The 27052-nt window shown below is 47.1% G+C and overlaps 2 protein-coding genes across 3 annotated transcripts in view; one reads left to right on the top strand and one right to left on the bottom strand.

Moving 5' to 3' along the window:
- LOC311488731 (uncharacterized protein) overlaps positions 1–27052 on the bottom strand; it is a gene marked incomplete at its 3' end in the record, with an annotated part of 331706 nt that overhangs the window by 82770 nt on the left and 221884 nt on the right. The gene's annotated exons all lie outside the window — the stretch shown is intronic.
- The window catches only part of LOC311488458 (kalirin-like), an 87540-nt gene that overhangs the window by 32986 nt on the left and 27502 nt on the right, over positions 1–27052 (top strand). Inside the window, exons 4-34 of one of the 2 annotated variants that reach the window (XM_084545179.1) lie at positions 1448–1640; positions 1721–1894; positions 2320–2403; positions 2487–2618; positions 3422–3544; positions 6790–6912; positions 6997–7188; positions 7572–7703; positions 7991–8089; positions 8314–8445; positions 11199–11321; positions 16690–16881; positions 16962–17131; positions 17645–17819; positions 17936–18182; positions 18982–19148; positions 20375–20494; positions 21804–21872; positions 21958–22107; positions 22198–22347; positions 23224–23338; positions 23668–23783; positions 23869–23991; positions 25139–25321; positions 25402–25523; positions 25612–25678; positions 25780–25889; positions 26218–26287; positions 26426–26515; positions 26631–26723; positions 26806–26917. In XM_084545179.1, the coding sequence (XP_084401305.1) occupies positions 1448–1640; positions 1721–1894; positions 2320–2403; positions 2487–2618; positions 3422–3544; positions 6790–6912; positions 6997–7188; positions 7572–7703; positions 7991–8089; positions 8314–8445; positions 11199–11321; positions 16690–16881; positions 16962–17131; positions 17645–17819; positions 17936–18182; positions 18982–19148; positions 20375–20494; positions 21804–21872; positions 21958–22107; positions 22198–22347; positions 23224–23338; positions 23668–23783; positions 23869–23991; positions 25139–25321; positions 25402–25523; positions 25612–25678; positions 25780–25889; positions 26218–26287; positions 26426–26515; positions 26631–26723; positions 26806–26917 (4148 nt within the window). Of the gene's footprint in view, positions 1–1447; positions 1641–1720; positions 1895–2319; positions 2404–2486; positions 2619–3421; positions 3545–6789; positions 6922–6996; positions 7189–7571; positions 7704–7990; positions 8090–8313; positions 8446–11198; positions 11322–16689; positions 16882–16961; positions 17132–17644; positions 17820–17935; positions 18183–18981; positions 19149–20374; positions 20495–21803; positions 21873–21957; positions 22108–22197; positions 22348–23223; positions 23339–23667; positions 23784–23868; positions 23992–25138; positions 25322–25401; positions 25524–25611; positions 25679–25779; positions 25890–26217; positions 26288–26425; positions 26516–26630; positions 26724–26805; positions 26918–27052 lie in introns of both variants that reach the window. The other variant, XM_084545178.1, reaches the window with a different exon arrangement.

The following is a 27052-nucleotide window of genomic DNA, read 5'->3' as shown; positions in this document are numbered from 1 at the left end:
CAGCTAACAGTAGCTCTTCCTAGCATCCTAGCCTCACAGCTAACAGTAGCTCTTCCTAGCATCCTAGCCTCCCTGCTAACAGTAGCTCTTCCTAGCATCCTAGCCTCCCAGCTAACAGTAGCTCTTCCTAGCATGCTAGCCAAGTGTAGACAGAAGTCATGAATATAAGTTTTGCATAAAAGTTCACTTCAGTAGAGAATACATCATCATTAGAAGATCTGAACATTCACAGATGTTTTAGCCTTTAATGAAGATGATGATGATGAAGATGATGATGACAGTGATGTCCTTTATCCATCATCATTAATCCTAAACTCCGTCCTCAGTCAGAGTCATGGTAGAGAGTGAATGAAGAGAGGGAGCGGCGCTGTGAGAAGAAATCAGTCGTTATATTCAGAAACACGACCCAGACACATCACACAGTCCTCCCCCGTCAGCCCCACCCTGCAGAGAGACGGCCCACCATGTCCCACCCTGCAGAGAGCAGAGAGACAGCCCACCATGTCCCACCCTGCAGAGAGCAGAGAGACGGCCCACCATGTCCCACCCTCACCCCCCTGCAGGATGCTATTGGCTGCAGGAAACACACCCACCAGCAGAGGCTGCAGCACAGACATGTCTCTAATAAAGACAGGCAGATAAATGGACGGCCTCGTTTATTCATCCACAGCTCTACTGATTAGTTTTTTTTGGAGGGGGGGTAGATTGTTGCAGACTATACCTTTAAACTGAATCAACATCTGGAGGAGGAGCCTGATCTCCTCGCTTCAAATGTCACATCAAGGTTGAACGCGTTCAAGATCCTCGGTTCGTTCGAACACAAGTCCAGAACTGATAAATATAAATATAAATATAAATAAACCACGGGACGTAAATGTGGACGTCCTTCAGAGACAGAACCACCCCACACCACCGTAAAAAAAAGAATGAAAATCTGTGTCATCCCTCCATCCCTCCATCCCTCCATCCCTCCATCCCTACGAGCCTCGCTCTGCTTCCTCCTGCTAATGGAGCTGCTGTTTCCATGGAGACGAGTGGAGTTTGCGTCTCCTGGAGGCAGATTGTAGTGGATGTGATGATGTTTCATTCATATTAATGGAGACCTGGGTCTTATTGAACTGATTCTACGAGGTGACAAATGATCAGGATCTCCACAAGGTGTTGAAGGAGTAGTTCAGATTAAAAGTCTCTCTCTGGAACACAGTGAAATACTATTAATAATAATAATTTCCTCCACTAGCTCCAAGTAAATCATCTTCATCCTGCCGCCTCTTTTAATTAGTTTCCCCGATTAGTCAAGAACTTGAAAACCCAGATCTTGTGAAGCGTCTAGAGGCTTTGTATTGTTATTTGTATTGTTATTGACGCTGTAAAAATAAAATGGAACTGAAATGTGTCTCAGAGAGGACTTCCCGTTAACGCTCCGTCTCTTGGTCCTCGTCTCTAGCGAGGACGTCTGTAAACGTGGCTTCACCGTCATCATCGACATGCGCGGCTCTAAGTGGGAGCTCATCAAACCTCTGCTGAAGACGCTGCAGGAGTTCTTCCCCGCTGAGATCTGCGTGGCGCTCATCATCAAACCCGACAACTTCTGGCAGAAACAAAAGACCAACTTCGGCAGCGCCAAGTTCTCCTTCGAGGTGGGTTCTGTTTTGGGTGTTTGAAACATCTTCTCACCTGGACGACGGTCTCAGCTAACGGGACGTGTGCCCTCCTGCAGACCAGCATGGTGTCCGTGGAGGGTCTGGCCAAACTGGTGGATCCGTCCCAGCTGACGGACGACTTTGAAGGCTCCCTGGACTACAACCACGAGGAGTGGATGGAGCTCCGAGTGTCTCTGGAGGAGTTCATGTCCAGCGCCGTTCACCTGCTGTCCAGACTGGAGGACCTGCAGGTGACCTGGGGGGCAGTGTCCTGGGGGGTCCAATGACCTGGGGGGGGTCTCCTCCTTCCACTCCTCTTTCCCATCTGCGTCTCCTTCTCCTCATTCTCTTTTCAATCTTCTTCCGTCCTTCTTTTCCTCCCCCTTCTCCTTCTCTTCTTCCTCCTGCGTCTCCTCCTTCCCCATCTACTCCTCCTCCACTTCCTTCTCCTCCTCCTTCTATTCTTCTTCCCTATTATTTATTTTCCACCTCCTTCCCCGTCCACCATCATCCTCCTCCTCTTTTCTCTTCTCCTCCTCCTTCTTCTTCTCCTCTTCTTTTGTAAATTCATCCTGTTGGGCCTGACTGGACCCTGTGGGGGTCCCGGTTTTGGGCCGGGGGCCTCATGTTTCACAGCTCTGGATTAAAGGAACCGTTGTGTTTCTGTGACTTTCAGGAGCTTCTGTCTAAGAAGGAGTTCCCTGCAGACGTGGAGGGATCTCGGCGTCTGATAGAGGAGCACACCCAGCTGAAGAAGAAGGTGAGGGGAGGAGCAGAGAGGTCCAGTCTGAGGAGGAGCTAGCATCTTCACATCCTCCTCTTCCTCCTCTTCCTCTCCTGTAGGTGCTGAAGGCTCCGGTGGAGGAGCTGGACCGGGAAGGCCAGCGGCTGCTTCAGTGTATCCGATCTAGTGACGGCTTCTCAGGGAGGAACTGCATCTCAGGTTCTGCTGACTTCCAGAGCCTGGTGCCCAAGGTTTATATTTCTGTTCATCACCTACGACACAGAAAGAAAGAATTAAATATGTTTTAGTGTAAACACAGAAACATCTCTGAGTTTAAAAGACGTTAAAAACCTGTTTCTTACATTCAGAGCATAGTCTGTATATAAACATGGACACCACGTCTCCTCTTCCTCTCATTGGTCAAACTGACTCTATGTTCCCGGGGATACGGGCGGCGCCATCTTGTGAGTTTGGATCCAGAGTCTGATCAGTACGGTCTGAGGGCGGAGCCACGTGGAGCCGTGATATTGATGCCCCGCCCACACTTCCTCCAGACTCACTCATGTTTTAGTTTCATTAATACTACGCTCTGCTCTACCTCCACCTGGTACAGGGAGATGATGGATTATACACCGGACTTATTTTTTTATTCATTCCAATGGAACTACTTTATGGAGCGGTTGGCATGGCAACTAGTAGTCACCATTATGTCACATCCTGTTTCTATAGCGTCAAATAACAAAAAATTGAAACTTAAACATTCATCAACATTATATTAATGACCTAAAATAACAGAAACCATCCTTGAAAACATTTATATGACATGTATTTTAGTGTTTTAGTTTGGCCCAAGTCCCGCCCACTAACATGGAGGGGGTGGAGCTTATGACCTATACTGCAGCCAGACACGATTTTCAATTTAAAAAAACAAAAATGCACAAACTAAAAAATGCTAAACGAGTAAATTTATGTTTTGTTTTTTTTTGGATTTCGAAATAAAAATCTAAATAAGTTTCTGTAGTTTAATGAAGCTCGTGTTGATGCGTCCTGACAGGTGGCCAGTCTCCTGGATAAGCTCCACTCCACCAGGCAGCACCTCCATCAGATGTGGCACGTCAGGAAGCTGAAGCTGGACCAGTGCTTCCAGCTCCGGCTCTTTGAACAGGACGCAGAGAAGGTCGGTCCCATCCTTCACGTCTTCAGTATCATGTAGATGAAGATGAAGTCATTTCCCCTCCTTGTCCAAACAGAGCGGTTCTCCAGAGGAACTCCCTCCAGCCTCTGACTGATTAGATGAATCTCATTCCTCATTAACAGACTGTTTACATCAACATGTTAAACTATTTCTGGTTCTGTCCAAATAACTAAAGTGTTTAACCAGAACAAAGGCTGCTGTCTGCTACGACTGATTAAAGCTGCTGAGGAGAAGACGAGGATCCTCAGAGCGCTGGGACGACACATGTGGACGTTTTAGTCTCAGAACACAAATCATGGTGTCGGACTCTCAGACAGATGTTTTATAGATGTGGATGATTAAAAGTTTCTATTAAAACTATCTGTCCCAGCTAATAGTAGCTCTTGCTAGCCTCTCAGCTAATCGTAGCTCTTCCTAGCTTCTCAGCTAATCGTAGCTCTTCCTAGCTTCTCAGCTAAAAGTAGCTCTTCCTGGCCTCCCAGCTTATACTAGCGCTCCCTAGCTTCTCAGCTAATAGTAGCTCTTCCTAGCCTCTCAGCTAATAGTAGCTTTTTCTAGCTTCCTAGCATCTCAGCTAATAGTAGCTCTTCCTAGCATCTCAGCTAATAGTAGCTTTTCCTAGCCTCTCAGCTAATAGTAGCTTTTTCTAGCTTCCTAGCATCTCAGCTAATAGTAGCTCTTCCTAGCATCTCAGCTAAACGTAGCTCTTCCTAGCATCTCAGCTAATAGTAGCTCTTTCTAGCTTCCTAGCATCTCAGCTAATAGTAGCTCTTGCTAGCATCTCAGCTAATAGCAGCTCTTCCTAGCCTCTCAGCTAATAGTAGCTCTTCCTAGCTTCCAGGCTAACAGTAGCTCTTCCTAGCATCTCAGCTAATAGCAGCTCTTCCTAGCCTCTCAGCTAATAGTAGCTCTTCCTAGCTTCCAGGCTAACAGTAGCTCTTCCTAGCATCTCAGCTAATAGCAGCTCTTCCTAGCATCTCAGCTAATAGTAGCTCTTCCTACCCTCTCAGCTAATAGTAGCTCGTTCACCCTCCTAGCTTCTCAGCTAACAGTAGCACTTCCTAGCCTCTCAGCTAATAGTTTTTGAGTCTGAAACCCCAGTCATGGTCTTGGACTTTCAGTTAGATACACTATATTACCAAAAGTATTCGCTCACCTGCCTTTACTCATTCTATGAACTGAAGTGCCATCCCATTCCTAACTCATAGAATTCAATATGATGTCGGTCCACCTTTTGCAGCTATTACAGCTTCAACTCTTCTGGGAAGACTGTCCACAAGGTTGAGGAGAGTGTTTATAGGAATTTTTGACCATTCTTCCAAAAGCGCATTGGTGAGGTCACACACTGATGTTGGTCGAGAAGGCCTGGCTCTCAGTCTCCGCTCTAATTCATCCCAAAGGTGTTCTATCGGGTTCAGGTCAGGACTCTGTGCAGGCCAGTCAAGTTCATCCACACCAGACTCTGTCATCCACGTCTTTATGGACCTTGCTTTGTGCACTGGTGCACAGTCATGTTGGAAGAGGAAGGGGCCCGCTCCAAACTGTTCCCACAAGGTTGGGAGCATGGAATTGTCCAAAATGTTTTGGTATCCTGAAGCATTCAATGTTCCTTTCACTGGAACTAAGGGGCCAAGCCCAGCTCCTGAAAAACAACCCCATACCATAATTCCTCCTCCACCAAATTTCACAGTTGGCACAATGCAATCTGAAATGTACCGTTCTCCTGGCAACCTCCAAACCCAGACTCGTCCATCAGATTGCCAGATGGAAAAGCGTGATTCATCACTCCAGAGAACGCGTCTCCACTGCTCTAGAGGCCAGTGGCGGCGTGCTTTACACCATTGCATCCGACGCCTTGCATTGCACTTGGTGATGTGTGGCTTGGCTGCAGCTGCTCGGCCATGGAAACCCATTCCATGAAGCTCTCTGCGTACTGTACTTGGGCTAATCTGAAGGTCACATGAAGTTTGTAGCTCTGTAGCAATTGACTGTGCAGAAAGTCGGCGACCTCTTTGCACTATGCGCTTCAGCATCCGCTGACCCCTCTCCGTCACTTTACGTGGCCTACCACTTCGTGGCTGAGTTGCTGTTTTTCCCAAACGCTTCCATTTTGTTATAATAGAGCTGACAGTTGACTGTGGAATATTTAGGAGCGAGGAAATTTCACGACTGGATTTGTTGCACAAGTGGCATCCTATGACAGTTCCACGCTGGAATTCACTGAGCTCCTGAGAGCGGCCCATTCTTTCACAAATGTCTTGTTTCACAGTCTGCATGCCTGAGTGCTTGAATTTATACACCTGGGGCCAGGCCAAGTGATTAGAACACCTGATTCTGATCATTTGAATGGGTGAGCGAATACTTTTGGTAATATAGTGTATTTCATAAATGCTGAAGCGTAAAGAAAAATGAGAATATGATCAGTGTTTACTGTAAACTGGTGACCTAGCGTTTAGCTGTGAGGCCAGAGTACATGTCGTCAACCTGTCTCTGTGTTGTTTGGTTGGAGACAGACGGGCGTCAGCTGACTGTAGCTGCCTCTACACATCCACATGCAGCAGCAGTAAATATTTACTGGGAACCAAACAGTCCCGTCCACATCAGTGTCGTCACGGCGAGGCGCTGGGGGGGCGCCTGGACCGGTCCGTCCCGTCAGAGCTGTCTCGTGGTAACCATGACAACCACACAGCTACGTAAACTGGGCCCATCTGCCTGAAAACAACTTCAGATGGCAAAGACACTGATTCAGACATGCAGCCTGTACGGTCTGAGGCTCTGCAGCATGGCCAGCATCTGAGAGGCCTCTGATTGGCTGATCAGCTCAGACAACCAGGAAGTGATGAAGTAAACACAGAAGACTCTTCTTATCTTTATCTTCATCTGAACGTTCAAATCCTAAAATATTTCTACAACAACATGATGATCTAGAAAGATGATCAGCTGATTCAGGAGAGGACAGCTCTGTACCACACTAACCTCCCAGCTAATGGTAGCTCTTCCTAGCCTCCTGACTTCCTAGCTTCCAAGCTAGTGGTAGCACTTGCTAGCCTCCCAGCTAACAGTAGCTTTTCCCATCTCCCTAGCTTCCTAGCTAATAGTAGCTCTTAATAGTCTCCCAGCTAATAGTAACTCCTCCTAGCTTCCTAGCCTCCGCCAGGGGTATGTATGTTGAGGTTTCCATCCTGATTCTTCAATCAGATAGTCTCCATGTTGTGTCCTGTGTGCAGATGTTTGACTGGATCAGCCACAACAAGGAGGTGTTCCTGCAGAGCCACACTGAGATCGGCCGAGGGTACCAGCATGCCGTGGAGCTGCAGACTCAACACAACCACTTCGCCATGAACTCCATGGTACAGAAAGTCTCCAAGGCCTCGTTCTTCGTTTCTTTTTTATTTTAAATGATTCTTATTGTGTTGTTCTTTCTTTCGTCCCAGAACGCCTATGTGAACATCAACCGGATCATGTCGGTGGCGAGCCGCCTGGCGGAGGCCGGCCACTACGCCTCCACGCAGATCAAACAGATCTCAGGTCAGCTGGATCAGGACTGGAAAAGTTTCGCCGCCGCTCTGGACGAACGCTCCACCATCCTCGCCATGTCGTCCGTCTTTCACCAGAAGGCTGAACAGGTGAGGATCCAGACTGTAATCAGAGTCTCTGCAGAGGACACGTGTCCAGAATGTTTAATAGATCAAACTACTCTCCTGCTGAGTCCTGCAGCGTTGACATGGCAACAGATGGGATGTGTTTGAGTCCTGCTGGGCTCTTGACATTAGCGACAAGTGTTCATTTGAGAAGAAGCTGGAGATGAAAGAGTGAGAGGGGAGGGATGGAGGGAGACTGAGAGGACACCTGAGGAGAGACAGAAACAACTAAAATGTGTAGGGAGGAAAGGAGGGAGGAAGGAAGGAAGGAAGGAAGGAAGGAAGGAAGGAAGCACATACTGGATAGTGGTGATTGTTTGGTTGTAAACTATTCTGAAGGTTCATGTTCTCCTGTTGGTTCTGCTCAGTTCCTGTCGGAGGTGGAGGCCTGGTGTAAAGTCTGCAGTGAGGGGGGGTTACCCACCGAGATGCAGGAGCTGGAGATCGCCATCCACCGCCACCAGAGCCTGTACGAGCAGGTCACCCAGGCCTACACTGAGGTACATCAGGTCATAAAATACTCTACTTCCCAGCATGCTCCAGTGTGTCCACAGCCTCGTTCATTAAGACATAAAAGACAAAGGGAAGGAAGGAAGGAAGGAAGGAAGGAAGCTTCCATCCTCAGAGTGATGTCCCTGCTGAGGAACAAACATCTCTGATGATAAATGAAATGAAGACGCTGCTCATGGTCTCGTTACTTTTGTTTCATCACTGTCTCAGAAGGACAAACTTCCTGTGTAACCTTTGACCTGTGTAACCTTTGACTCACCTCTCTTCCTGTTTCCAGGTGAGTCAGGACGGTAAAGCCCTGCTGGACGTCCTCCAGAGGCCTCTGAGTCCCGGCAACTCAGAGTCTTTGACGGCCACCGCCAACTACTCCAAAGCGGTCAGTCGCTGCGTCAAGCTTTCAGTATTTATACAGAAACGTTTAGAAGTATTTCTACTGTTCTGGATTAGATTGATTCCACCTCTCTGATATGTAATATTGGCTCGTTTTTCTGAATAAACAAACACAAGTATAATATGTTTGGATGTTTTAAGTCATTTTATGCAGACATGTAGAAAACTCTGAGGGATGTAAAGACGAACATCCCGTTGCTGCTCTTACAGGTTCACTGCATCCTGGACGTGGTTCACGAGGTTCTTCACCATCAGCGGCGCCTGGAGAACATCTGGCAGCACCGAAAGGTCCGACTGCACCAGAGGCTGCAGCTGTGTGTGTTCCAGCAGGACGTCCAGCAGGTAGGAGGCGCGTTAGCCAGCTAGCTAGCTAAACATGCTAACTTGTCACTGCAGGGTTTGTGTTAAACCGTGGAGCATGCAGTGTTTAGAAGTATGTAATCATGTGAACAGATGTTTAGATGTGTGTGTGTAAGCAGAACACATGAGAGTGTTCATTCATCTCCGCGGTGTGTGTGTGTGTGTGTGTGTGTGTGTGTGTGTGTGTGTGGGACGTGAACATTCCTGAGATAACACACTGGTGTGAGTTTGGAGAGGTTTTCCAGAGACTCTAATATCACACACATATTTGTCATGAAGCGTCTGGCATCTCTCTAAAGAGCTTTTTATTTGAACATAGTTGTGACGTTAAAACGATGCAAAGCAGCAGGAAGCAGAGTCAAAATGCAGAGCTGAAGGTCGTCGGCCGTCGGGCCCAGCGCCTGGCTCAGCTACGTCCCGCCTCGTGGTAAATATTTACAACAGTTGCACCAACTAAAGCTACGACTAGACGCTGAAGAGGCCACGGCTGATAGCAGAGCTGAAACAGATTAAACATGATGGTGCACCATGTCAGGTAGCTTCAGTCTGCATCTGGTCAAGACTTTCAGCTTTCTACCTGCTGCTTGTGTCCACTGACAGGCTTTAGGTGGTGTAACAGGTGTTAATACAGCATTAAGACCAGGGGTACGTCCTGCAGCTGGAGGCAAACACAGAAACAGCAGCAGACTCCAAACAGGAAGTACACAAACTGAACTCCTGCATCTTTAACGGTTTCTTAGATGACGCTGAGGACTTTGGTGCAGAGACTTGTTCTGCATGTGCTCGTGTTGTGGATCATGTTAAATGTTTGTTGTCTCTGACTGAAAGGAAACGTCAGAGATCTCCGTCCAGGGTTCCTGACCATACACCTCCCATCGTCTGTCTCCAGCTAACTGTCTCATCTTGTAATCCAGCCTGAACCCAGATCTATCAAAGACAGGTCCCTGCTGGTCTGAATGGGAGAAGAACCTGAATGGGACATGTTAGGTCTTGGAGCCGGGACGCCTGAAGCAGCTCGTCTGTCTCCATCTCTTGTTTCTGTCCAGGATTTTTCTGGAGACACGTCAGCACGTTGACTTGATTCAGAATAGGAGCATTGTTCCTGCCGTCATGGTGCATTAAATGTTTGTATGTAAAGGCCTCGCGGAGACAAATTTAAAGACCTGGCAAAGATTTAAATGAGACCCAGGAGAGACAGTGAGAGAGTGTTTAAGAGAAGCAAGAAGACAAAGAGAGAGCGGAGACTGAAGAAGAGATCACATCAGCTCGGTATAAATTCACTGCAAACAGAGCTCTGCCCGTCGTACTAGTCATGCACGGCCGGCTACGAGACCCCAGAGAGAGGAGGGAGGCACGCCGAGGACGAGAGACATCCAGAGAGAGTGAGAGGAGACGCCGGTGAGAGAGGAACCTGGAACCCTCAGTGTGTAAATCACTGGAAACGGACCCGATCCAGTCTGAGCTGTAACTGCAGGAGATATGTGACCCCAGAGAGGAAGACGGGATGAAGGAGGGAAGGAGAACATGGGAAGTGTGTCGTCCAGCTGGTGACGTTACTCTGACGCTATGAGGACACTCTGGTGACATGTGGAAATAACCTGGAGACACTCGTGCTTCAGTGCAGATCAGCCAGGGAAGTCAGGACGACGAGGATTTCAACCAGGAGACTTTGTTTCCTAACGAAGCAGCAGTGAGTCTGTAGCAGGACTGCAACAGCTACGGAAAGAAATCAGTTTGCACAGAATATGTTGACGCTTTGCAAATACATAAAAGACCAAACCCCAACATCAAAGATGAGAAATTGATTAAACAGACCCTTCAGACACGTGTTGTTGGTAGTTTTATCCTACGACCAGTCTGATTGTTGGTTGGTGTCGTCCTGGTCGCGTCCTCATCAGTTGTTTTTGACAAATCAACTCAACAAAGACTCCAGAGAAGATGCTAACGCTAACAACGATAGTGATGACACTGGATACATTAGTGTTGATGCTAACAGGAATGGTAAGGGTGATGCTAATGGCAACACTAATACTGATGTCAATGGCGATGCTAATGGTGATGCCAGTGGTTGCACTAGTGGAGATGCTAATGGTAGTAAACCAATAGCTATACCAATGGTAACTTAAATCACGTTGCCAAGCACGATGCTAATGGCAACACTAAAGTTAATGTAAATGGTGATGCTAAAGGGAACGCTAATAGTGACGCTGAAGGCAACATTAATGGCGATGCTAATGATGATGCTAACAGCTAGCATGTAAGCGCTGCTTCCCATCAGGTTGTATCGGCTCATATCAACCTCTAAAGCTAAACCAGTGTCAACGTCCTGGTCTAAGAGGGTGTTAGCATCCTTTAGCTGTGGTTAGCATCAGAGCATGAAGGCTGTGGGTTCTAAGCTGCTCTCCTCTACTGAGTTGACCCTCTACAGGAGAACTTTACTGTTACACTAAAACATCTATCCCAGTTACACTCTGGTAATATTTTTCATGCAGGACTTTTTCTGTAAAAACGACAGACTTGTAAGCTGACAGAAGGTTCAACAAACTATCCTCTCTGCTGTTTTAAGTTTAAGATGATACTGATCACATCATGCTGCCTGCTGGACTGGATCAGTCAGACAGAGACCATCGTTTCATGAGTATGATCTGGACGTGAGGCTGAGGCAGGTGACTGTTACTCCTGGGTGTCTGTTAGGAGACGGTGTAGTGACGCTGTCTGTCCTCTGTGTCCTCCAGGTGATGGACTGGATAGAAAACCACGGCGAGGCTTTCCTCAGCAAACACACCGGAGTCGGGAAATCCCTCCACAGAGCCCGAGCCCTGCAGAAGAGACACGACGACTTTGAAGACGTAGCTCAGGTGAGTCTGTTTCCCTCCGTCTGTGTCTAAACCTCTGTCCAGGAGTTGATGTGTGCCGCTGAGAGTCAGGGCGCCGCTAACATGAAAATCTCCACGTTCTATCAGAAGTTTATTCTCCTCCTCTGCAGACATCTGTTAGTAATCTGGACCTGATTAATCCCAAATTTTCTAAACCACCGTGCCTGGCAGCAGGAAGCATGACGGCGAAGCCTCTGCCTCACCATGTATGGTCACGAGGTTTTCCTCTGAGATTTAATCCATTCCTGGATTTCACTGCTCATAGTGTTGGAAAAACAAGACACAGAAACCTGGTGTTCAGCAGAGCTTCAAACCTTCAGGAAGCATCAGTGGGTCGATGGAAATATGTCTCTGTCTTCTGTATGAAAGGAGTCAGTCGTCTGGTTTAACTGGTGCTATAGGCGGATAAAGTCCTCGGAGAGGTAGCCTCAACCAGCTAATATTAGCCTCAACCAGCTAATACTAGCCTCAACCAGCTAATACTAGCCTCAACCAGCTAATATTAGCCTCAACCAGCTAACATTAGCCTCAACCAGCTAATACTAGCCTCAACCAGCTAATACTAGCCTAAACCAGCTAACATTAGCCTCAACCAGCTAACATTAGCCTCAACCAGCTAATACTAGCCTCAACCAGCTAATATTAGCCTCAACCAGCTAACATTAGCCTCAACCAGCTAATACTAGCCTCAACCAGCTAATACTAGCCTAAACCAGCTAATATTAGCCTCAACCAGCTAACATTAGCCTCAACCAGCTAACATTAGCCTCAACCAGCTAATACTAGCCTCAACCAGCTAACATTAGCCTCAACCAGCTAACATTAGCCTCAACCAGCTAATACTAGCCTCAACCAGCTAATACTAGCCTAAACCAGCTAATATTAGCCTCAACCAGCTAACATTAGCCTCAACCAGCTAATATTAGCCTCAACCAGCTAACATTAGCCTCAACCAGCTAACATTAGCCTCAACCAGCTAATACTAGCCTCAACCAGCTAATACTAGCCTAAACCAGCTAATATTAGCCTCGACCAACTAACATTAGCCTCAACCAGCTAACATTAGCCTCAACCAGCTAATACTAGCCTCAACCAGCTAACATTAGCCTCAACCAGCTAACATTAGCCTCAACCAGCTAATACTAGCCTCAACCAGCTAATACTAGCCTAAACCAGCTAATATTAGCCTCAACCAGCTAACATTAGCCTCAACCAGCTAATATTAGCCTCAACCAGCTAACATTAGCCTCAACCAGCTAACATTAGCCTCAACCAGCTAATACTAGCCTCAACCAGCTAATACTAGCCTAAACCAGCTAATATTAGCCTCAACCAGCTAACATTAGCCTCAACCAGCTAATACTAGCCTCAACCAGCTAACATTAGCCTCAACCAGCTAATACTAGCCTCAACCAGCTAATACTAGCCTAAACCAGCTAATATTAGCCTCAACCAGCTAACATTAGCCTCAACCAGCTAATACTAGCCTCAACCAGCTAATACTAGCCTCAACCAGCTAACACTAGCCTCAACCAGCTAATATTAGCCTCAACCAGCTAACACTAGCCTCAACCAGCTAACATTAGCCTCAACCAGCTAATATTAGCCTCAACCAGCTAACACTAGCCTGAACCAGCTAATATTAGCCTCAACCAGCTAATTCTAGCCTCAACCAGCTAATACTAGCCTCAACCACACACGCCAACGTCACGCTCTACATTCTCATGGAGGATTTATTCCATTAGTCTCTTCTTCTTGTAAACACGTCCACTGCTCGAGCCTCTAATCATTCACCACGCCGGCCGGCGGCGTTTAATCCTGTAACAGGGTGAGTTAATCCCGTAAAGAGTAGTTGTGTAATCTGGTGTTTACTCTCTGGATTAGGATTAACCTGCAGAACCTTCCGTGGATTACTCTCATTGGAATCAGACGCTCTCTCTGTCTTTGTGTTTATGTTTTTGTGGAGTTTTGTGTTTCAAGACACAGAAAACATGTTGGGCCATAAAACTTAAACCAACGTCATGTTATTAAGGGATTTTGCTCGTCGTCCATCTCTTTGTAGCTGACAGTTGGTCTCCACTGGACATCCTAAATTCTGGTTGCCTAGGTAACCCTCTTCTATACGTCCCAGTGACACAAACACAACATAAACATATGTATTGTGTATGGAGCTAGCTCTTCTTAAAAAGTACTGTCAACACCGTCAACGCTGCTCTATCTGGGTGTCCATGACACTCCGCTATCAGCATGGTGGATCTGGTGATAGCGTTAACCTCAACCAGCTAATACTAGCTTAAACCTGCTAACATTAGCCTAATAACTGTTAGCCTAAGCCACCTAACATGAGCCTGTACCAGCTAATATTAGCCTAAACCAATTAAAATTAGCCTAAACCAGCTAACACTAGACAAATCAACATTAGCCTACATCAGCTAACGTTGGTCTTCACAAGCAGCTAACTCCTGTCCAAATTCTCTGGTTGTCCATGTCTTTGTGGCTGTCTCTATTGGACGTCCCAGACTCTGGTTGCCTAGGTAATCCTCTTCTATACATCCCCGTCAACGGCGCTCCATCTGGGTTTCCATGACACTCCGCTATCAGCATGGAGGATCTGGTGATAGCGTTAACCATAACCAGCTAACTTTAGAATAAACCAGCAAACATGAGTCTGTACCAGCTAGTGTTAGCCTAAACCAGCTAACATTAGACAAATCAACATTAGCCTACATCAGCTAACCATAGCTAATGTTGCATAAACTCCCGTCCACATTCTCTGGTCTCTAGTGGACGTCCTAGGCTCTGGTTGCCACGGTAACCCTCTTGTACATATCCCGGTGAAACGAGCATGATTTGCGGGCTGGTAGAACAGACAGTTGCTGGCTACTAGGTGGTCACTTGACATGTGCAGGTCAAAGCCAAGGAAGAGTGTGGTCCATTGTGTTTTCCTCTGTTCTTGGAGAGCGGTGCAGATGTTGTACAGCTGTGACGTGACTGACTGATGATCAGGAGCCAGAACAGAAAGGAGAGATTAACGACATCCTCAAAGGTTGACAGCTGCATGTTTGTTAAGGAGGAATGTCTGTGGTCTGTGCTGTCGTTGTGTGACTTCACCTCGTTCACTGAAGCAAACGTTTCTAACGTAGTTTATTAAAAAATCAAAGGTTGTTGCAGATTGATTTTCTTTCCTTGTTTTTAAGTGTCTGATCCATTCCTCCATTCTCTGGGTCCAGGTGCATTAATCAAGTTAATAGCTGTCGTGCTCAGTTGTAAATGTGATGCAGTAAGTCAGAAGTAAATTCTTTATTAATCCATGTTTTTTTATTTCCCGTTAATTTCATCCATCCATCAGGTCTGAGCTCAGGTGACAGTGTTGATCTCTGCTCTAATCCTCCTGATCCTCAGACACAGTCTCTTGTAAATTATTTCTTTATCCCTCCAACATGTGAAACATCCTCACTGGAAGCTTTCACTCTTCTTATATCACACACCAACCCCCAGCCAAAATATTTCCTGAAATGAAACAGTCCAGATAATCTGTGCTGCTCAGCAGACCAGACCAGACCAGACCAGACCAGAGCGACGTTAATCCATTCTGTCCTGATCAACGCTTTAATGCTCAGACAGGATTCAGTCCTGGAAGAGACAGCAAATGTTACGCTGCTGCTTTTAGTGTGTGTCGACTCAAACGCAGCCACGTCTGGAAGTTTAAACGTCCACTGACAGACCCACCTGCATCTCTGATTGGCTGTTTGTCCCGATAAGAAACGGGAAATAATGAAAGTAAACACAGACTCAACAACAACATGGTCAAAGTGTAGACCAGTTGATCAGCTGATTCAGGGAAGGACAGCTCTGTATGACACTTTGTAGCTCGTCCTAGCTTCCTAGCTAATAGTAGTGCTTCCTAGCCTTCCAGCTAACATTAGCTCTTCCTAGCTTCCTAGCCTCCTAGCTAACAGTATCTCTTCCTAGCCTCCTAGCTAACAGTATCTCTTCCTAGCTTCCTAGCCTCCCAGCTAATAGTAGCTCTTCCTAGCCTCCCAGCTAACAGTAACTCTTCCTAGCTACCTAGCCTCCTAGCTAACAGTATCTCTCCCTAGCTTCCTAGCCTCCTAGCTAACAGTATCTCTTCCTAGCTTCCTAGCTAACAGTATCTCTTCCTAGCCTCCAGGCTAACAGTATCTCTTCCTAGCCTCCCAGCTAACAGTAGCTCTTCCTAGCTCCCTAGCCTCCTAGCTAACAGTATCTCTTCCTAGCTTCCTAGCCTCCTAGCTAACAGTATCTCTTCCTAGCCTTCTAGCTAACAGTATCTCTTCCTAGCCTTCTAGCTAACAGTATCTCTTCCTAGCCTTCTAGCTAACAGTATCTCTTCCTAGCTTCCTAGCCTCCCAGCTAATAGTAGCTCTTCCTCTCTTACTAGCCTCCCAGCTAATAGTATCTCTTCCTAGCCTCCCAGCTAACAGTATCTCTTCCTAGCTTCCTAGCCTCCCAGCTAACAGTATCTCTTCCTAGTCTTCTAGCTAAAAGTATCTCTTCCTAGCTTCCTAGCCTCCCAGCTAATAGTAGCTCTTCCTCTCTTACTAGCCTCCCAGCTAATAGTATCTCTTCCTAGCCTCCCAGCTAACAGTATCTCTTCCTAGCTTCCTAGCCTCCCAGCTAATAGTAGCTCTTCCTAGCCTCCAAGCTAACAGTATCTCTTCCTAGCTTCCTAGCCTCCCAGCTAATAGTAGCTTTTCCTCTCTTACTAGCCTCCCAGCTAATAGTATCTCTTCCTAGCCTCCCAGCTAACAGTATCTCTTCCTAGCTTCCTAGCCTCCCAGCTAACAGTATCTCTTCCTAGTCTTCTAGCTAAAAGTATCTCTTCCTAGCTTCCTAGCCTCCCAGCTAATAGTAGCTCTTCCTCTCTTACTAGCCTCCCAGCTAATAGTATCTCTTCCTAGCCTCCCAGCTAACAGTATCTCTTCCTAGCTTCCTAGCCTCCCAGCTAATAGTAGCTCTTCCTAGCCTCCAAGCTAACAGTATCTCTTCCTAGCTTCCTAGCCTCCCAGCTAATAGTAGCTTTTCCTCTCTTACTAGCCTCCCAGCTAATAGTATCTCTTCCTAGCCTCCCAGCTAACAGTATCTCTTCCTAGCTTCCTAGCCTCCCAGCTAATAGTAGCTTTTCCTCTCTTACTAGCCTCCCAGCTAATAGTATCTCTTCCTAGCCTCCCAGCTAATAGTAGCTCTTCCTAGCTTCCTAGCCTCCCAGCTAACAGTATCTCTTCCTAGGGTTCTACCTGACTAAATAATGTCAGCGTCACCTGTATTTTAATACTGATGATGATGAAGGTTTCTTCCTCCTCTTCCTCAGAACACATATACGAATGCAGACAAGCTGCTGGAGGCGGCCGAGCAGCTGGCTCAGACGGGAGAATGCGACCCAGAGGAAATCTACAAGGCCGCCCGACACCTGGAAGTCCGGATCCAGGACTTTGTGCGTCGCGTGGAACACAGGAAGCTGCTGCTGGACATGTCCGTCTCCTTCCACACCCACACCAAGGAGGTGGGAGACTCTGATCTGATTAATTCATTCATCACATGACAGGTCATGACAGTCTGATGATGGAGTCTGTTTGCGTGCAGCTGTGGTCGTGGATGGAGGAGCTGCAGAAGCAGCTGCTGGACGACGTGTCCTGCGACTCGGTGGACTCGGTCCAGACTCTGATCCAGCAGTTCCAGCAGCAGCAGACGGCCACGCTGGAGGCCACGCTCAACGTGATCAAAGAGGGGGAGGAACTAATGCAGCAGCTCAGGTAACTATCACACCCCGTCCCAAACCTGTCCCCTGGACAAACATTTACTAGAACATGAAAGGGTCATCGGTTTCGTAACCTCCCAGCCAACAGGAGCTCCTCCAAGCTAACAGGAGCTCCTCCCAGCTAACAGGAGCTCCTCCTAGCGTCCAGGCTAACAGGAGCTCCACCTAGCGTCGCAGCTAACAGGAGCTCCTCCAAGCTAACAGGAGCTCCTCCTAGCATCCAAGCTAATAGGAGCTCCTCCAAGCTAACAGGAGCTCCTCCTAGCGTCCCAGCTAACAGGAGCTCCTCCAAGCTAACAGGAGCTCCTCCTAGCGTCCAAGCTAACAGGAGCTCCTCCAGGCTAACAGGAGCTCCTCCTAGCGTCCAGGCTAACAGGAGCTCCTCCCAGCTAACAGGAGCTCTTCCTAGCGTCCCGCCTACCTTCCTTCCTTCCCCATCTACTTCTCCCACTCTTCCTCCTACCCCTCCTCTTCCTCCTCCTCCTCTTATCGTCTCCCGTCTCTGCAGAGATGCGGCCATGTCCACCAACAAGACGCCTCACTGCAGTTCCATCGCCCACATCCAGGGGGTGCTGCAGCAGCTGGACGAGGCTCAGGGCCAGATGGAGGAGCTGTTCCATGAACGCAAAATCAAGCTGGACATTTTTCTCCAGCTGCGCATCTTTGAGCAGTACACGATCGAGGTCAGAGGACGGAACACGCCTCCAGTCTTAGAAATTAAAAACACCTTTATTTTCAAGTCTTGCAGAACTTAAACTGAGAATTCAGTCCAGCCAGTCACAGCTCCATCTTAACACAGGTGACGGCGGAGTTGGACGCCTGGAACGAGGACCTGTCTCGTCAGCTGAGCGACGGCGGCGGTAGCGGCAGCGGAGGAGGAACAGGAGGAGGTGGCTCCTCCTCCGGCAGCTCGGAGGACATCGGTCTGGCGGAGCAGCGTCTGAAGCGCCATGCAGAGAGGAAGGCAGCCATGAACAACATGACCTATGAAGTGATGCAGCAGGGCCAAGACCTGCACCAGTATATCATGGAGGTCCAGGCTTCAGGTAACAGATATGAGGAGTAGATCTTTACTTTATCAATCAACAACATGTGGGAGCAGCGGCACGTCATCAACATGAGCTTGTTTTAGCTTTGGTTTCTCCTCTGAGGCTTCAACAGTAACTGGAAGATGGAGCAGAGAGAGAGATCTGATCTGACCTGATCTGATCTTATGTGATGTGATCTGATCTTATGTGATCTTATCTGATCTTATCTGATCTTATCTGATCTTATTTAATCTTATGTGATCTGATCTGATCTGATCTTATTTCTTACAGTCCTCTTTTTTAATCCTGAATAACTCATCAGTGAACAATCATTGATGTTTTGTGATTCAGTGATTAACAGGTTGATTTCCAGTTACTTTTATGTTCTAAATGATCTTTAAAGGGATATTTCTCTGGTTTTTAATCTTGTCAGTGGAGGTTGGAGGTTTTACTGCAGGATAATCTCAAAGGTTCTGGAAGCTCCATGAATCACCTGCTGGTTTGTCTTTGGTGAGACTGGACGTCCTCCAGCGGTAGCTAGAGGCAGATAAATTCCTTCTTGTCCAGTGAAGCCTCGGTCGGTCGGGGCTTTGAAGCTGGACTCATCGTTTAAAAGATTTGTTTCTGCCGTATCGCTTCCTCTGCTGCCAAACTACGGCTCACGCCAAGAGTCAGATCACACGAGTGATTATGATTTTATTAATAAATTTGAGCTCTAATCAAGTCTCCTTTGGTTCAGTTGTTTCTGTTAAAGCAGCAGGTTAATAAATGGAGGGTTTATTAAATCTAATGTGGTCTGTCTGTGGTTCTGTCTCAGGGATTGAGCTGACGGGGGAGAAGGACATGGACCTGGCCTCTCAGGTCCAGGAGCTGCTGGAGTTCCTCCACGAGAAGCAACAGGAGGTGGAGCTGAACGCTCAGCACACTCACACCCGCCTGGAGCAGAGTCTGCAGCTACGCCACCTACAGGCCGAGGTCAAACAGGTAAACACAGCGTTCACTGCCACTGACTCCTAAAGCTCCTCAGCCAGAGAGGAGGAGAACCCTGAGTCCACACAAGGAAACAATGCAGCTCCTCTTTATTATTAGAGAGGAGGAGATCACGCTGCTCCTCCTGCAGATGTGAACATGCTGAGTGTTTCCACAGGACGCTGCTGCAGATGGAGGCTGCTGAATAATTTATCAGCTTCATGGCAACGTGCTAATGACACAAACACAGCTACCCCCCCTCCGCCTGTCTGTCTGTCTGCACAGCTAGTTCCAGTCAGGAATCACAGATCCAAACTCCAAACTAATTACTGTGACCTGACTCTTTCTAAACCAAAGACACTGACCTACAGAGCTGCTTAAATGTTCTTCAGAATTTTCTTCATGAAAACGACTCAAAACATCCTGAAAGTCGACAAAGAACCCAACCACACACAGGAACCAGAGATATTAAATGAGTTTTTAGACTAAATGAGTCAATATTACATATCAGAGAGGAGCTCCTCTAGGATCCAATCAGAGTCCATGTGTTCAGAAGTGTTTCCATCAATGTAAGGAGACTCAGGTGTGGTTCAGTTCCTGGTTTAGTTTCAATAAATCAGGGATTTGTCTCAGTCTGATCTTCACAACACATGTTTGTGGACAAAGGAGCTTTCTGAGGAGCTCAGAGAAAGAGTTGTTGTTGCTCTTCAGGCTGGAAAAGGTTCCAGAACCATCTCTAAAGAGTTTGGAACCCACAAATAATCCACAGCCAGACAGATTGAAGACGACTGTTCCCCTCCACAGGAGTGGTCCACCAACAAAGATCACTCCATAATAGTCTGAGAGGTCCCAGAGGAACCCAGGGGAACTTCTAAGCAGCTAAAGGCCTCTCTCTCATTGGCTGATGTTAATGTTGATGAATCCACTGAACAACCATGGTGTGATGGACAAAGACACTGCTCTCCAAGAAGAACATTTCTAAACATCACGTGGACAAGACAGAAGACTACTGGGACAATGTTTAGTGGACAGATGAGACCAAAGTAGAATAGTTTGGTTTAAATGAGATGAAACAACACTGCATCATTCCAGCATCAGAACCTCATCCCTCCATCAAACATGGGGGTGCTAATGTCCTGGTTTGGGCCTGTTCTGCTGCATCTGGACCAGGACGGCTTGTCATCATTGATGGACCAATGACTCCTCCCCCCTCTAACCTGTCCCTGTCTCTCTGTGTCCAGGTTCTGGGTTGGATCCGTAACGGTGAGTCCATGTTGAACGCCAGCATGGTGAACGCCAGCTCTCTGTCTGAGGCCGAGCAGCTGCAGAGGGAGCATGAACAGTTCCAGATGGCCATAGAGGTACACGTCCTAATTACTGCAGCTAGAACCAGGTTTACTGTAGTTGAGCACTAATTATTCCAGCGTGGATCGGCTTGAAGAGGAGCAGATGGGTGCACACTCTCTCTCTCTCTCTTTGTAATCTTTGTGTGAACCCGGCTCACTAATTATTTCATTGTGCTCTTATTTTGAAGAACTCAAACACACATAAACTCAGGTTCCTATGTGTGTGAGGACATGATGCATTCATCTCTACTGGGTAGAACCTTTACCTTAGAGCTGCTTTCTCCTTTCACACCTGCTCTCACTTTTTAAATTAGCCTTTATTTTACGACACAGTTTGTTTTATTCTGTTCATGCAGTCATTACATTCTTGAGGAGAACTCACTAAAATAAAAGTGTAGATCTGATGGATGAATAGAGAACACCAGATGATGATGCTGTTACACAGACGGGAGGCTGCAGACGAATGTTTTAGAAATAGACTAAAAGATGAAGCTTTGTCTTTTTATACAGTATTTATAGAAGTAAGTATATGAGTACATGTGGGTGATACTGTACAGGAGCAGCATTTTAGGTCGTCCCACACTCTGCCTGTTTATAAATCACTTCTAAAAACTAATTTTTATTCTTTGGCGTTTGGTTCAGTGTGAGAGCTGCTCTTGTTATTTAGTTTTAATCTGATATTTTTAAGTTATTTATATTTTAACCTCTTCATCATCTTTGTTTTTGTCTGTGTTTCTATGATTTCTATATTTGTTTTACTTGCTTTGACTAATAGTTGACATAGTGCCTCCTGGGTAATGTAGTTTAAGAGCCATTCTGAAGAGCCGCTTCAAGCTCTGGTAGACAGGTGAGGGGAGCACCGCCCCCTGGCGGCGCCAACACGTCACTACATAAATACAAATTATTATTATTATTATTATTATTAACATGGCCCCACAACTGATTCTTACAGAAAACTGTACCTTCTTTTATGATAAGTTTGATTCTGTTGTTAAAGTTCTTTAAAAGAGGAACTGACCTGGTCAGTCTGATCTCACCTGGAGAGAGGGAAGGAAGGAAGGAAAGAGGAAGGAAGGAAGGAAGGAAGGAAGGAAGGAAGGGAGGAAGCTTCCATCCTCAGAGTGATGTCACTGGTGAGACAGAGAAGGAAATAGGGACCCTGTTGAGTAGGTGGTCTTTAATGTGACCCAGGACTCATTGTGTGTTCACACTACCAAAGGAAGGAGGTCACATGTGTCCCAGACCACCTCCACACCTGGAGCTGGGTCCTTGATAACTGATGTTGGTCTACCTGACAGTAACCAGGTGTCCTCTCCTCCTGCAGTCTCTCTTCCACGCCAACTCTCTCCAGAAGACCCATCAGAGCGCTCTACAGGTCCAGCAAAAGGCCGAGGTAACCCCCCCCCATCACGTCCTGTCCTCCTCTCTTATATGTCTCCGTGTCCAGCTGATGCTGAGTGTCCGTCCTCTGTCTCCAGATGATGCTGCAGGCGGGTCACTATGATCCAGAGGCGATCCGAGGCTGTGCTGAGAAAGTGGCCGGTCACTGGCAGCAGCTGATGCTGAAGATGGAGGACCGTCTGAAGCTGGTCAACGCCTCTGTGGCCTTCTACAAGACGTCTGAGCAGGTGCTCCTCAGACACTCCCCCCTCACGTCCTCCCACCGCTCAGGGTTTCTTCTTATCTAAACCTGGGACATGTTCTCTGTGAGCGCCCAGGTGTGCAGCGTGTTGGAGAGTCTGGAGCAGGAGTACCGGCGGGACGAGGACTGGTGCGGCAGTCACGATAAACTGGGCACTTCGGCCGACAGCGACCACCTTCTACCTCTGATCAGCAAACACCTGGAGCAGAAAGAGGCCTTCCTCAAGGTGATTCACCTCCTACTGCTGCAGCTCCTCAGAGGAGGAGGAGGAGGAGCCTCAACGTCTCTGCAACGGGCGCCGCCATCTTGACCTGATGAGCTCAGGGAGTGGAAACGATGTTAGCTACTTAGTTAGCCTAAACAAGATAATGTTAGCTACTTAACTAGCATAAACAAAATAATTTAAACAATTCAATTCAATTCAATTTTATTTATATAGCGTCAATAACAATACAAATCGTCTCAAGACGCTTTACAAAAACCCAGCCTGAAACCCCCAGAGCAAGCCTGAAGGCAACGGTGGCAAGGAAAAACTCCCTTTTAACAGGAAGAAACCTCGAGCAGAACCCAGCTCATATGGAGGGACCCATCTGCCTAAGGCCAGCCGGGTACAGACAATGCAACTAGCTAGAAACAAGAAATGTCGGCATTAACAAGATAATATTAGCCACGTTCACTGCTGTGCTACGCTAAACAAGCTAATGGTAATCTGAAAAAGACAACTTAAATAACTATATTAGCTTAAACACGGTAACATTAGCTGCTATATTAGCCTAAACTAGATAATGTTAGCAGCTATGTTAACTTAAACAACATAATGTTATCCCACTGTGGGATAAATTAAAGGATCTTATCTTATGTTAGCCATAATAAGATAATGTTAGCTGCTATGTTAGCAGTAGCCTGAGAAAGATAATATTAGCCTAAATGTGGCCCTGCAGATCTTTGCTGGAGCAGATTCATTTCCCAGCAGAGAGATAAACTTATGGTGAAGTTCAGTCTGGTAGTTTAACCCCAGCGATGACCTTTAGCTTCACGCTAACAAACAAACCAAAGTCTGGAGAGTCTGTCACCACCTCGGTATCTCCCCTCCATGTTGCAGGCGTGTACTCTGGCTCGGAGGAACGCTGAGGTGTTTCTGAAGTACATCCACAGGAACAATGTGAGCATGCCCGGAGCCGCCGGTCACACCCGAGGACCTGAGCAGCAGGTCAAAGGTCAGAGACGTTCAGTCCATCATCACATTCATACTTCATCACAGAGCTCAGCTGTTTAGGTCAAAGGTGTTGAAGTCATTTTAGTTCAGGGGCCACATTCAGCCCAGTTTGATCTCAGGGGCCAGTAACAGAATAATAACCTATAAATAACATCAACTCCAGATGTTTCCTTTTGTTAGAGTGCAAATGAACGATGCTTTTTCTTAGCACATCTTGCTAAAACATTGTGACCCCTAGTGGACAAATTAGGAGTAGCAGCAGGGGCCAGACTGGACCCCCAGGTGGGCCGGTTAGCTTCAGATAGCCATGTTTAATGTTTCCGTGTGCAGCCATCCTGAACGAGCTGCTGCAGAGAGAGAACCGGGTGCTTCACTTCTGGACGCTGAAGAAACGACGGCTGGACCAGTGTCAGCAGTACCTGGTGTTTGAACGCAGCGCCAAGCAGGTCAGAGGTCGTCAGAGTGTAACGGGACGTCCAGTTTGGTTCAGACACCCCAGAGGCTAAAGATCAGCTCTGTTTGTGTGTGCAGGCGTTGGACTGGATCCAGGAGACAGGTGAGGTCTACCTGGCCACGCACACGTCACCTGGAGAGAGCAGCGAGGAGACACAGCAGCTCCTCAACGACTACCATCACTTCAGACTCTCCGCCAAGGTACCATCACCTAAAGTTAGGAGAAGGTTGTGGGCTCTAACCCACTGACCGTCTCTCTCTGTCAGGCTCTCCAGAGGTTCTTTTAGGACAGATTCAGTCATTGGTTTCAGATGTTCCCGTTCTATCTGTGGATCCTTTTTATTTTAAGAAGTACAGGTGAAGGTTATGAAGAAAGGTTTTTACATCTTGTAGAGTTTTCTACATTTCTTTATACACTTTGCTCTAAACATCCTGAAAGTAGACAAAGATAGAACCCAATAAACACATGGAACAGAACTATTAGACTAAAGTGAGCCAATATTACATATCATGTCCTCCTTGTCTCCAGTATCTGCTGTGACCTCCTTGTAACTAAATGTTTCTTGTAACAGCTGATCAGTGGTCTACAGCAGCTTGGAGGAATTTTAGCCCATTCCTCAGAACAGAACCACTTCAGTTCTGAGATGTTGGTGGGTTTCCTCACATCAACTGCTTGCTTCAGGTCCTTCCACAACATTTCTATTGGATTAAGGTCAGGACTTTGACTTGGCCGTTCCTAAACATTCATCTTGTTCTTCTTTAACCGTTCTTTTGTAGAACCACTTGTGTTCTTGGTTCTCGTTGTCTTGCTGCATGACCCAGTTTCTCTTCACATTCAGCTCATGGACAGATGTCCTGACATTTTCTTTTAGAGTTCACTGGTAGAATTCAGAATTCATTGGTCCATCAATGAGGACAAGCCGTCCTGGTCCAGATGCAGCAGAACAGGCCCAAACCAGGACATTAGCACCCCCATGTTTGATGGAGGGATGAGGTTCTGATGCTGGAATGATGCAGTGTTGTTTCATCTCATGTGAATGCTTCAGGTTTTCTTCTATTAGGACGTTGAGTTGACCAGTCACTTCCTTCAACCCCTCACTGATACGTCCACCAGTATAATATTTCTGTTCCATGTGTTTGGTTGGGTTCTCTTTGTCCGCTGATGTTTTGAGACATTTTTATGAATAAATGTATAGAACTCTGGAGGCGTCACTATATGTCCCTCATTTAGAACCAGGTTTGTCTGCTGTGTGTCTAATAAATGAAGAACATGTCTAATCAGTGAGTCAGTCTGATGAGTTTAGCAGCTCTGATCCGTCCCTGGTTCAGTCGTTTCTTTCTCTGACAGCAAACAAAGGAGAAGGTGAAGCTGCTGATCCAGCTGGCCGACAACCTGGTGGAGAAAGGCCACGCCCACGTGTCTGAGCTGAAGAGATGGGTGAGCACGGTGGACCGAAGGTACCGGGACTTCTCCCTGCGCATGTCCAAGTACCAGGAGAGTCTGGAGAAGAGGCTGGGGGTCAGCTCGGAGGTGAAGGCACAGTCAGCACGCAGGTCAGTGGGTTCTCACGGGTTCTGATGGTTCTAACAGTTCCTCTGGTTCCTGTGCAGGACAACAAAGACCTGGAGCTGGACATCATCCCCGCCAGCCTCACCGACGACCCCGAGGTCAAACTACGTGACCCCAACCACGAGATCAACGAGGAGAAGAGGAAGTCTGCCAGGAAGAAAGAGTGAGTCTGAACAAGAGACACAAAAACTTCTTCATGTCTGTCTGTCTTTCTGTCGTCCTCATGTTCCTTGTTTCTGATTGGCTGTCAGGTTCATCATGGCCGAGCTGCTGCAGACGGAGAAGACGTACGTCAGAGATCTGCAGGAGTGTCTGGAGGTGAGGAGAGGTCAACTTCTGTGTAAAGTCAGAGCAGAGAGAATGGAAACAGGAAGCGAGTGAGCAGATAATGAAGGTAAATGTTTCTGTGTGTCTGTCAGACGTACCTGTGGGAGATGAGCAGCGGCGTGGAGGAGGTTCCTCCAGGAATCGCCAACAAGGAGAACGTCATCTTTGGAAACATGCAGGAGATCTACGACTTCCACAGCAAGTGAGCGACGAGATGTTTACTTCTGCTCACACATCTGGTTCATCCAGGCTCCGTCTACGTCCTGGTGTTTATGGCTCTGTTTTAAAATCTCTAAAATAAAAAATAAATCAATAAAAGATGTGATTTTCAATTTAAAAAAGCAAAAACAAATAAGTTTACATTTTATCGTTTAATCTTTGGAGAAAGGAACCAGAGAGAGAACTACACTTACTTCTTTTTTCATACATTAACTTTTTGTTTTAGACTAAAGAATAAAAGAAAAGTTTGTTTAGAGTTTTTGTTTCTGATTTTAAAAGCAAACTTGAAACGTCTGTGTTTGTCTGGACAGTATTTTCCTGAAGGAGCTGGTGAACTACGAGCAGCTTCCAGAGGACGTGGGTCACTGCTTCGTCACCTGGGTGAGTCCTCCATGTCAGGGTCCATGTCTGGGTCCATGTCAGGGTCTGTGTCTCCGTGTCTGGGTCCATGTCTAGGTCCGTCTGGTCGAGCCTGATCTGAAATGTAAACTCTAAAGTGTCCTCTCTGTGTTTGTCCAGGCTGATAAGTTCCACATATACGTGGATTACTGTAAGAACAAACCAGACTCCAGTCAGCTCATCCTGGAACACGCCGGCAGCTTCTTTGACGTGAGTATAACTGTTCACCTGGAGCAGGTGCACTTCACCTGTCTCGTCAGCAGGTGGTGGTGTTGGCTCAGATTTCCTGGGTGTGAGTTTAAACGTTTCCTGTGACTGTGACCAGGACATTCAGCAGAGACGAGGACTGGCCAACTCCATCTCCTCCTACCTCATCAAACCGGTCCAGAGGATCACCAAGTACCAGCTGCTGCTCAAGGTCCAACAACAACAACAACAACACTACGCGGCCTCTAAATGTTCTCTCTGAGGTAGATTAACGTTAACCTGTCGTCCTCCAGGAGCTGCTGTCCTGCTGTGAGGAGGGTAAAGGGGAGATCAAGGACGGTCTGGAGGTGATGCTGAGTGTTCCTAAAAGAGCCAACGACGCCATGCACCTGGCCATGCTGGAGGGTAGGACTCCGCCCACGCACACCTGACTTCACGTCGGCAGCCATTTTTGATCTAGTCACGATTTTAAAACTACTGGATCGTTGTGATTAGGAGCAAAATAACATTTTCATATCCTAAACAATACATGTCATGGTT

This window comes from Chelon labrosus (genome assembly GCF_963514085.1).
Source record: "Chelon labrosus genome assembly, chromosome: 5".
Classification (NCBI taxonomy): Eukaryota; Metazoa; Chordata; class Actinopteri; order Mugiliformes; family Mugilidae; genus Chelon; species Chelon labrosus.
The sequence above is the reverse complement of the archived record's forward strand: the minus strand, read 5'-3'. Positions and strand labels throughout refer to the sequence as shown.